General features: G+C 32.6%; 1 protein-coding gene across 1 annotated transcript; it reads right to left on the bottom strand.

The window, feature by feature from the left end:
- Window positions 1-6,908: 6,908 nt before the first annotated feature.
- On the bottom strand, window positions 6,909-11,686 carry LOC111211050 (probable lysophospholipase BODYGUARD 2). Its single transcript, XM_022711912.2, has 4 exons — window positions 10,444-11,686; window positions 9,263-9,597; window positions 8,611-8,810; window positions 6,909-7,486 (listed from the first exon to the last, which is right to left on the bottom strand). Exons 1-4 carry the CDS (start codon window positions 10,991-10,993, stop codon window positions 7,153-7,155), a joined length of 1,419 nt encoding a protein of 472 aa, XP_022567633.2. The 5' UTR covers window positions 10,994-11,686; the 3' UTR covers window positions 6,909-7,152.
- Between the last annotated feature and the right edge of the window lie 505 nt (window positions 11,687-12,191).

Genomic DNA, 12,191 nt, shown 5'->3' with positions numbered 1-12,191 from the left:
CAAAAAGAATATTTATATGGGATAAAATTTAACAAATGAAAGTTTTAAATAAAATCATTGGTTTGTTTTGCATTTGACTTTTTGTTTTAAATCATATTTGCAAAACGCTCATTAATGTATGATGAAAATTATGCGTACCTGTAATGCATACATAAAGATTGTTTTATGTTATGCAAAAACTGTGTTTTTTTTGTAAACCGTTTTTGCTGTATAATCTCTTGTATAAAAATTGTTTTATTTTTCTTAGTCATAACCTTGGTTTGTATAGTAGTTTGTATAATAAAAAAATTGTGAATGGATTAAATTATTTATTTGATAAACTGTTTTGTAATGTGTAGGTTTGTATTAGACTATTAGTTAGTTAATATATGATATACAACACGGACATTTACGTGATTCAACTTAATCCTTAGTAATAAAAACCAACAACACAATATATTGAGTGAATTAAAATATTTTCGTATTTTTATATTATATATTAATAATTGTCTGGATGCTTTTATTAAGAATGGTTTATTAGTTTGTAGATTAGGTGTGCGCAACATTTATTAAACATTCAAGTTACCTTTTGGATAATATCTTAGAAAATAAAGAAAAACCATAGATAGTGTAAAAAATGAATGAAAAACCTTGAAAATTAATGAAAATATCTAGGTACCTTTTAGATATTTGAGTATAAAAGATATAGGATAATTAAAGATAGTGTAAGATCTTTAATATCTTTAGATTTGGTTAGATTAATGTGTTTGTTATTATTATTGTTATGACAAATGGTATATGTCAATTTTAGTTGGATCATTAAAACTTAATAATAATTTTGTATACTCTCAAAAATCAATTGACAAAAAGTTATTTTAATAGAACAGATGTCCTTTAAAATATTTTTTTCGCTGAATTTATATGTAGTCCATCCATTCCATACCACATATTCTCGTGTAATAAATAAACTTTTGTGCGTCTGTCAAGCACATAACTTTTCGTACTGAAAGCATCTAAAATGTATACATGTGTGGGTAACAGAGGTAGGTCTGTGAATGTCACATGAAGTAAATGAGAATAATGAGGACACTTTTCTCTCTAATCTCATCTTCATCAAATCCAACATAATCATGTCTTAATAATTCACCTATCCGTCCTCTTTCTTTCCCTATTAATTTTCATTTTGTATTAGGTTATTTCTCAACTAACCCTTTTGGCTTTCTCAATATTTACTTTGACTTTTTTTTTTTGATCAAACCATTTACTTTGACTTAAATTATCATCAGTATAGTGATAAAAATGATATACCGTATGTGTTTACATATATATAATAACATACTTACATTTCACTGTAACGGTTTTGTTAGTCAATTTAAATTATGCTTAAATCATATAAATTTAAGAAAAAAAATATTTGACCTAATTTGATCCGAGATACGTTCAACCAAACATATAGGATCTTGATCATAAATCGATAAAATATATGACTTTTCCAATATATACCGTAAACATGTGAGAGCATCATAACCCCAAAATGTTTAAGTATATACTTGTATCAAACAAACACACAAAAGGTCGTCAAAATTGATTTTAATATGACTTTAATATGTTTGTTCCTTTCAACATTCTATCTTTACAAATTGCCTTTTCTTACTTTTACCACCTACATTTCCACAAATCTTTTCCTAATAATATATCTACCTCTTCCTTTCATCATTGCTTTCTTGTCTCCTTCTCTTTCAACTTTATCTTGTTTATAAATTATAGGCTTATCATCTCTCTTGTAAAAGCTAGGGTTCTTCTTATGGTCTCCATGTTCATCTCTGAAGTTTTTTTCTTTTGAGGGGAATGTTGTCTGGCACGAGGCCCTTAACACAGATCTACGATCGGTTATATATATAATATATGAACGATCAATTTAGTGGTTGATGACGTCGGACCAGGCTTCATTCCCCTCAATTACATCGCTTCGATCCATCTTCTAGTCATTTCCCGGTTAGCTTCAATTTTTTATACTTTTTATTTTGTATATATCACTCACTGAATTTCAGTCAACTTATATTTCTATATGACCGGATTCATAAAACGTTATTTGGTTATTTTTGTTGGGAATCTTTGGAGCTACCAAATCTAAAAGGATGAATTAGTAATTACAAGTTGAGATTGTTAGTAGTATATCTTTTTTTTAACAAAGTAGTATTTCCAGAAGAAAGCAAGAGCAGATTCATACTTTGTGTATATCCTAAGTGATGAATGAGAAATAAATTCTCGTTTCTGAAGATTGGCAACCATAGCTTTGAGATCCATTGTTAAGGCTTATAGTTCGTTAGCTCTAGATAATTACTTTGCATCATTTAGTTATAGCATTTTCGTTGTTCCACAAACATTAATGGTTATGGAAGAAATCAGAAAAAAGAAAACAAGGGGAAGAACTAGACAAGTGCGCGGATAAGAGTTTTTTTTTGCTTTAGGTGATGCTTACAAAAAATGACTGTGAATTAATCAGTACAAATGAGTGAATGGAGAGAGTGAATGGAGAGAGTGAATTCTCTTCTTGCTGCTTTTTTTTTTTACTTTATATTTTGAAGCGTACGTATCATTCACAATGGTCAAAAACTACTGAATCAATCATATATATTTCACTAACTAAATAAAGTTTCGTATGTTTCCACCTCGATTTCCCCTGTCTTCTTTCCCTCAACCCTTCTCGCTTTCTGTTTACACCTCGGTTTGTAGATTTAGTCAACTTGATTGTAACCTAGCTCTGTCGTTTTCCGATTACCCGTAATTTCTAACCTCCGTTATGCCCCTCGCGTTTGAAGATTATTAATATAATTATATTAAAAAAAAGTTTTGAATGTTTGGTCAAATATAAATATAACGGTTTGTAAATGAATAATTAGCACATCTACGTTACTAGTGATCACATTCATTCTGTATTGATAACGACATGCATTGAACTACTTTAAGCTCGTCTTAAGAATTTGGTTAAAATGTCACGTTTGGTTTATGCTCATTTAGTTTAGTCACCGCAGCATCAATTGGTGCGGCACCACCACAACAAGAATATATTAGTGCTGTTCGTTTCATTGACGCGGGTTCCTGCGGCTGCGGCTGCGGCTGAGTCTGCGGCTGCGGCTGCGACCATTCGTTTGATTGTTGTTCGTTTTGTAGCCGCAGACTCGGCCGCAGCCGCAGCTTGTTGTTCGTTTCGTAAACGCAGGACATTGCCGTAGCCGCAGCCGCAGACGCAGAAAGCAGATTTAGTTCTGTTCGTTTGGTTGCCGCAGACGCAATTTTCATTTATTTCATATTTTAAATTTATGAATTTTTAAAATTCTATTTTAAATAAATAAAATTTTATAAAATTGTAAAATATTGTAAAATTTCATATTTTAATTTTATGAATTTGTAAAATTGTAAAATTGTAGATTTAACAACATTTTTTATCATAAACAAAAGCTAAATAATACATAAGTCTTAAATAAATAAAACAAATATTTCAAATATCACATAAAACTGATAATCAAAGTTATAAGCAAAAAAAAAAGTTAACTAAAACATTTAATACGGCAAACGACCTCTACCATATTCATCTGTGATGCTCTTACGCAAAGCTTCCATCGCTCTATCACCGGTCGGCTCATATACAATATGTCCACCACCACCACCACCACCACCATCATCATCATCATCATCATCATCATCATCATCATCATCACCTTCTTCTCCTTCTTCATCACCATCAGCTCCTTCTGCTTCTCCTTCTCCATCATCATCACTTTGCCATTGTACAAAATCATGATCTTCTCGATGTGAATCACGTATGAAGTTGTGTAGCGCCATCGTCGCTGTCACGAGCTTAATCCACTTGACCAGACCATACTTTGGATGCTTACGATCCAAAATCCTCCATTTTGCTTTCCATACTCCAAATGTCCTCTCAATCACTGATCGCAATCCTGAATGCTTTCGGTTGAACAACTCTCGTGCACTAACTGGTGGTCCTCCTCTAGCAAACTGACCAAGATGATATCGCATACTCCGATGCGGACCAAGATACCCAGTCCTGGTCGGATATCCCGAGTCAACTAGATAATATTTTCCAGGAGGAGGATGTGGGAAAGAAGCCTCATTCCTCGCACAATGAGTCAAGACTTTTGTATCATGTGCTCTACCAGGTACACCGAGATATGCGTATATGAACTTCATGTCGAAGTTACATATAGCAAGAACATTCATTGTAGGGATCAGTTAGGGAACCTTGAAACTAATCACAATCATGGTAACACAGATTCAGCTCTATACATGACAATCAATCATGAATCTCACAAGTAAAGAGATTGTTACCTTACTAAAAAGAGTCTGAGCTTGAGAGGGTTTGAACTTGAGAGAGCCTGCGACCTGCAAGATGTTTGGAAATTATAATTGAGCTAATCTTTATCATGAACAAAACCAAATAGAAAATGCAAATGCAAGAGCCAGAGCTGAAAATAACAAGGGGAAGCTCAGTGCACAATGTACTGGATGCATAAAGCTATCACCACTTCATCAACCCAAAAACCCATAAGATTCAAATCAACAATTCTCAAGCCTAAATCAAATGTCAGTTCAAAAGTTCTATTCTTTACCAATTTGATCATTTCAAAAACAGAGACTCAACAAGAGAGGAACCTTATGAGAGAGTGAGAGACAGACGAAGCTTGGGAAGAGAGGGAGCGTCGGAGAGAGAGAGCGTCGGAGAAGAGAGACCGTCGGAGAGAGAGAGCGTCTGGAGATGGGTTTCAACGGAGCTTGAATCTGCAACACAACACATTCATCAGACGAAGCGTTAGAGCATAAGAATCAAACCGCTTTAATCTGCAACATACCGTCGGAGTACGTCGGAGAAGAGAGAGAGAGAGCTCTGGAGATGGAGACAGAGAGCTCGAGAGCGAGACCGTCGGAGAGAGAGACCGTCGGAGAGAGAGAGCTCTGGAGATGGAGACAGAGAGCTCGAGAGCGTCGGAGAAGAGAGAAATGGAGAGCTCGAGGGAGATGGAGACAGAGAGCTCGAGAGAGAGAGAGCTCGAAAGAGATGGAGAGCTCGAGGGAGATGGAGACAGAGAGCTCGAGAGAGATGGAGAGCTCGATGGAGATGGAGACAGAGAGCTCGAAATCGAGAGATATGGAGATGAGAGATCGAGAGATATGGAGATGGAGATGGAGAGATCGAGTGGTGGTGTGAATCGGGAGAAGAGATCGAGTTGCGGCTGCGTCAATGGGAAAGGAGAGAGATGCGGCTGCGTCTAATTAGGGCTAGTTTTTTTTGTAAATATTGAAATATGATAAGGGTAAAAATGTAAATTGATCTTCTGGCCGTATCATTTATGCCGCGATCGCGGGATTTCACGGCGTCGATCGCAGAAGGTGGCGTCAGACGCAGCGGTTAGACGCAAGTACCTGCGGCAATCAAACGAACAAAAAAATTGAAAAATATTGCCGCAGCCGCAGCCGCAGGAACCTGCGGAAACCAAACGAACAGCACTTGTTGTTTTTGAACTGTCTTTTACTTTCTTTTCAGTAAACAGTAAACACTAACTGAATTCACCATTCGATATTTTTTTTGGTGTAAACCATTCGATATTTTGGTATCTCTATCTCACTTTTCTTACCTATCACTTCTTTCTGCGTTTATATGCCTAAGATGCGACGACGAGTGTCATTCAACCATGCATGTGAGTGCATAAGGATAACGTGGAATCATATTCGATTTTCAAAAAGAACACTATAGTGCTCATATTTGATGCTTCCCAGCGGTCGAGTCACACATTTTACACTCACTCTAATTATTTGATACTTTCTAAGTCAATCAACAAAAAAGTTATTTGAAAGTACAAAATTTCTAAAAATAAGAACAATAATAATTCAGTAACAATAGCATTTATATGTCGTCTGTGGGAAGACAAATTACAAAAAAGAAACCATCAGTTTGGTGAAACACTGGCAATTTTAGTTTTTAAAACTTTTTCATTTTATAAAAAAGTATCTTTTCAATAATTTAGTATCATAGACTAATATTCTAGTAAAAAAATTATTTGATTAATATTTAATTATATAATTTATGTTTTTAACTTTATATTAAAATACTTTTTCAGATAAAAATATAATATATATAGAAATTATCTTTTTTAATTATATTTTTGAATTTTGGTTAATTCAATATTCTATTTTTAATTATATAATTAAGAATTTTATTTGAATAATATTTAGTTATATAATTCATGTTTTTAAATTTTTACTAAAAGACTTTTTTAGATAACAATACAATATATACATAAATTATCTCTTTTTTAAATAATGTTTTCAGATTTTGGATAATTCTTACTATTATTAATTTTAATCAATTATCTAATCAAATTAATTAAAATTTCGTTTTTATTTTTTAATTTAGTTATACATTTTATTTATTAAGGGTATAAACGATATTAACCACTTTTAACGTGAGAGCTCGATTCCGAAAACTTACTAGTATATAGATAGATGTGTTTTACTAACAACTTTAAGATAGAAGAATTCATGCTAACACACTAAATGAAAAAAAAAAAAATCGAAGTTCCTCTTTCTTATAGATTAGATTTCCTATGAATTTTTATAATCGTATTTTGTCCACACCAAATTAATAGTTACGAGATGAGTTTCACAATGCTACATGTCTATCCAATGGGGAAAAAAGAAGAAGATTTCTTTTAACCTTATTAATATATTAAGGCCAAAACAATACTAATGAATCACTATTTGAGATGTTGCAACAAATCTGGTCAAAAAACACAAGAAATTAAATTCGAATTTTATGATTTAATTTCTCTTGTGGATGCAATATTAACGAAGCTCCAACACGCGAACCTCTCTCAATCACCGAATTCGTTCTAACATCGACAAAGAGGCTATTCGATAACACGTAACCACGTATTATTATTTATTATCAGTTCAAGTGTCTTTACAAGAGGCTACGTACAATTTAGTTTTCTTTTGTTATAAAAGAAAAAATAAAATTAGTCTTGACATTTTCTTCGTCCAAGGTCAAACAAAATCTTAACTAACTATAAAAGGAAAGTTATATCTATCTTTTTGTTTAGATAGCATAATATACTCCATAAAAAAGTTTCAGTTTTTTTCATCATATATATACATTCACTTATAAGTAGTTTTGGATGTTTGCCAAATAAGCTCAAGCTCTCGTGCAAACTCCTTTTGTCTGCCGACGACAATGGTGATGTGGTCTTTATCAGGAATGATGTGGACAGTCGCACGTGGCACTCTGGTCTTGACGCTGTAGCTACACTCCACAGGAATAACCTCGTCCTCGCCACCGTGGAAGATGGTGACGTCACAGTCCACGTGGTCACGGACATAGTCCAGATAAGAATCGAGCTTGCCTCCTGATCCGAATATGATATTGTGTAATGTGTGCCACGACCCGTTGTGTGTGTGACATAAAAATCCTTCTATCAAATACGTTCGCATCCTGCAAAAGAGTTTAATTTAGCTTATTTAAAATGTGTAGGTGTATATATATATTTTTATTTGTAGGTATATATTGTTTATGTATATGCTTACATTTAGTGGAAGAAACTATTCATATTAGTATCAGAAAAACATTAAAATTTATCATATATTATGATGATGCAAAATTTATCTTGTCTTCTGTCAAAAAAAAAATTATCTTGTTAGAAAATTTCAAATGAGCTAAAAAAATTAAAACTATACTAATTTTTAAAAAAGTTCATCTAAATATTGTTTTAACAGAGCCAAACTAATCTGGATTTTATAAATTTAAATTCTTTTTAACTTAATATTTTTTGCATCTCATTTTATATTGTATAGTCTTTATAATACATATTTATAGTACAAACTCAAAACGTAAGTTAATGGGGCCAAATAGTGGAGGAGACACGGTAAGTCGTTTTCTGTGGTAAGACAAAAAAAAAAATTTCTCTAATACGTAAACCTATTAGGTTGCATTCTTGCATTTCCTAATATGGCACCACATATTTTATGTAAGATTTACTAAAGTGAACCATCAACTTCTTATTATTAGAAATATTGTATAACAATTACGAAACGTCAACTTCAAGATATTGAGTATATATAAGAGTAGTAGACGAGTGGTTGGTTCACTAAAACTTATAGACTTTAAGACATTTCGGTGTTCCCCTAATCTTATGAACCGTGAACTTCGGGTCAAATCTTGTTTACTTAATTTTCAACAAAAAGATTGTGGACGTACGTAAACCTTCGATCGGTCGTCTGATCAGTAAGACCATAATTAACCCCGTTTCTTAATTTGAGTTCTTAGATTCGGTTAAAAGATGGTTTTTAATTTTTTTTAGATTTTAAATAAGATATATAAAAGTTATTTATTAGCCAAAAATTGTAAAACAAAAAAATAAAAAATATCAAATCATAAGTTAAGAATTCCAGCTAAGAGACAAGGGTTAATCATACCCTAAGGCTCTTCTTACACGTTTGCGATTTTGTTTTTTTTTCTTGTAAATATCAGAACATATCAAAACGCAAACGAAGTTTGACAAAAAATAATCTAAACGCAAACATAAAGATAAACATAAAGAACTCATCTTAAATATGTACCTGTTTAGGGTGAGGAGGCGAGTGAGGGAATCAACCAAGCGATGGCTTTTGCAGAGTACAAGGCAAACGGTGCGGCCAAGGTGCTCATACCAGCTAATTAGCGATGCACCAAACTGCATCGGTGGCCAAACGTTCTTAGGAGCTACTTTACTCATCACGTATTGTGCTGCTTGTACTCCCTTTGGCACCTTGTAATATGGCTGCCAATTTTATATGACTTCATTTAGTTTACCAAAATATTCTATATAGTTAGTAACATGAGGCCTTCATAATTAAGTTGAGAAAACACAGTTTATATTGGTCAAAACGATTTTTAACCAAAACTAATCATTTTTGGTTTGGTTGATATACTTTCTAAAACAGGAAACCCCAACCACTAACAAAAACACGTAATATATCAAATAACTCCTATAAATGACCAATTTCTAAATTAAAATATATTTGGAAAGGGAGGAAAATCATACAACACAAAAGTAGATTCATTTTCAATTTGGTGACTACATTTCTTAAACCGGAAATACTTGTCTAAAATTTCCATATCGAAAGAGAAGGAAACGTGGGCTGATATATAAACGATTTAAGACATTTCTACTCATGATCAGTTGTTTTCTAAACATATAGAATGGTTAGAAGGTATGTATCATTGACTTACCGGAGCCAAGAGAGTGAGGGACTTTATAGCTCGAGGGTGTTTAACGGCGAGCGCAAGAGCCAAAACGCAGCCTAAAGAGTGAGCCACTACGTGAAATTTTTTCAGTTTATACTGAGAGATCACCGATTTCTCAATCATCTCTAAATGTTCTCTTAATGTATACAAAGAGTCGTTTGGCTTTGGACTTCTTCCATAACCCATAAGATCTACTGCGATGAGCCTATAATTCGATTTGGCTGTATCAGAAAAGTTTGGGAAGAGAGTCTCTGTCCAAAAGGATGATGAAGATAAGAAACCATGTATGAATACAACGTTGTCTCGTGCCTTCTTATTATCTGCACATATATATTCCTATAATTTAGAAAGCTTCTAGTGTGTGGGATGATGACGACAAGAAGTTGTTCCTATCAGACTCAAAACAAGGCATAACCCTTTTGTTCATATGATTAATATGCTAAACGGCGATTAACTTTATAATTCTTGGAAGTATTATGTAACATCCCGAGTTGTGATATGTGAAAAGGCTTAAGAGAATTGATTTGGCTACCTATGTCACCAAAGTTGACTTACCTTTTCCGGAGCACATCCTGAAAGAACTCCAGAGTTAAGCGTGCTTGAACTGGAGTAGTGGAAGGATGGGTGACCTATCGGGAAGTGATTCGCGATAGCGTGTGAGTGAGGCCAAAGCACGGGGAAAGGTCGGGTGGTGATTGCAGGGTCAGTAAACAATGATTTCGGTCCTTGGAAAATTAACGACCGGCCGTCAGATGGGATGGGGCCCATGGGCCGAGAGAGCGGGCGTGGGTGGCCCATTAGCCGTGGACGGGTCGGGGCGTTATATATTAATTGATGTCTTAGTCAAAACTTTGTTTAACATTTGTTTTCTTTTAAACAGAGTTTTACTTTTTGTGAATTACAAAATATTTGTTGTTTTCCCTAATTGACTTTACAATAAATATTTAGTTTATTACTGTTGTCTTGACAAAGAACTAATGTGAATTGTGTAAAAACATCACTTAATATGAATTAAAGGAATTTATGTTTTAATTTTAGGTAAATGGTGACTTTTGTTGTCTCATGTTACTATTTTTATAACAATGAACCAACTTTCATCTCACCAGAATTTAAGGTAACCAAGCATTCCAATGTATGAATTTGGAAATAATGGATATAATTTTTACCTTTTGGTTGTTGAACTTTGACAAATAGAGAATCTTTGTTGGAAGGAGAAAGCCATGAAGTGCAAAAGCTGCAATGACAATCAGACCATCTTGGTGTCGTTGGTAATTTCTCAACGACCGTAGAATTCAAAGTCATTAATCTCTTGTTGCTACCACTTCTAGTCTTCTTCTTAGACTCATCATTATTATCACAAGATTCCACCACATTGTGTCTCATGATCAAACCCCTACAATTGAAGCATTTCACGGAGCTCACGAGCTTAGAGAGAAGCGAAGGACCGCGTGAGTAAAGTGTGTCTGAGATCTCATCGAAATGGATCTTAGTTCTTGTCATAGACACAACCTTTGAGTAATCTCCTCGTTCGGACACTATGATTTTCCTGGTCTTGGCTTGTGCCTCGAGTGGAGACGAGCAATAACAAGGTTTCCATTCGTATTCGAAGAATAAATCTAACGTTTTGTAAATGAAACAAAACAAGTAATCAAAAATGTCAAGGAAAAAGAAAACGAAGAAGCCTACGGTTTGGTTGAGCCACTGTGCAATGGCCATGATGTGTGGTGGTGATGAAAAAATGGTTTTGATTTGAATTTTGTGGATATGTATGTGAGAGAGAGTTATATAAATTAATGATATGTGTGTGAGAGAGAGGATAGTTTATAGCAGAAACGGATATATAAATTTATTGTTCATTTAACATATTTTGCTGTCCAAAATGATGAAATTGGGTGGGAGGTTGCATCTTTTTGGGTTGGCAAAACCTAAATTAGCTAATTTAATGTTCATTATAATTCTTCACAATGTGTTTATTATTTGCAATGAATTTATGGCTTAAGAGACTTTTGAGGGTCTGAAAGTACTGAGGAAACTGTTATAAACTAGTTAGTATATTTTATTTTAACTTATACTAAAAGTCTAAAGCCAACTGTTAAAAGAAAATGTCATAATATTTTTATTAAAAAAATTTCTTAGGCTTCTAATAATTTAGAAAAAAATATAGACAAATTAATAGTTAGAATGAATAACATAATAATTTAATTTAGTAACATAATAATTTAACTTATATAATCAAATTGAATTCAGGGTAGTTATGTTTAAACAGTTATTCTATTTGAATATACATATCATCAATACATCTACCATTTTTGTGAAAATAATTTAACTTATATAATCAAATGAATTCAGGAGTATATTTTGTATTTTTTTTAAACATCTCAACATATTAAGTATTAATTATACAATAGACATATTATTATATACAGTTTGATGTTGCTTAGTATTAACATATATATATATATACACAAATCCATCAATCAGATTTTAACATATTTAAAAAAAATTATGATTAAATTTTAACATATTTGTAAAATAAGAAAAAAGACAAATCTATAAAAGATATCCACTTTTTTGGTCAAAATAAAAGATATCCACTTATAGAATTAAAAAATAGCTAAAAGTAATTATTTGATTTATCTGTGATTAAGATAACTAAATTTTACAATTAATGATTTATAAGAAATATTTATGAAAAGTAAAAATGTTTCATTCTCCAAGTACATTAAAATATTTTCAAATGAAGTAATTTTCTACCTTAATTGTATATTAGCATTTTCCGTTATTTCTTAATAGAAATAATTTTTAAGCGCTAACTGTTCATAAATAATAAAAATATAAAAAATAAAAATAAATATTAAAAATATTAAAAATAATTTTATAAAGTTTAAATGTAGTTAGTCAAACTGTTAGTGCA

The sequence above is a fragment of the Brassica napus genome, chromosome A7 (assembly GCF_020379485.1).
Source record: "Brassica napus cultivar Da-Ae chromosome A7, Da-Ae, whole genome shotgun sequence".
Classification (NCBI taxonomy): Eukaryota; Viridiplantae; Streptophyta; class Magnoliopsida; order Brassicales; family Brassicaceae; genus Brassica; species Brassica napus.
The sequence above is the reverse complement of the archived record's forward strand: the minus strand, read 5'-3'. Positions and strand labels throughout refer to the sequence as shown.

Excerpts from the sequence above, each read along its gene's own strand:
- LOC111211050 (XM_022711912.2), bottom strand. The coding sequence starts at position 10,993 with ATGGCCATTGCACAGTGGCTCAACCAAACCGTAGGCTTCTTCGTTTTC. Across the intron at positions 8,811-9,262 it reads CCCTCACTCTCTTGGCTCCG|CCATATTACAAGGTGCCAAA; the intron begins GTAAGTCAATGA and ends TAAAATTGGCAG. Across the intron at positions 7,487-8,610 it reads CGCCTCCTCACCCTAAACAG|GATGCGAACGTATTTGATAG; the intron begins GTACATATTTAA and ends ACTCTTTTGCAG.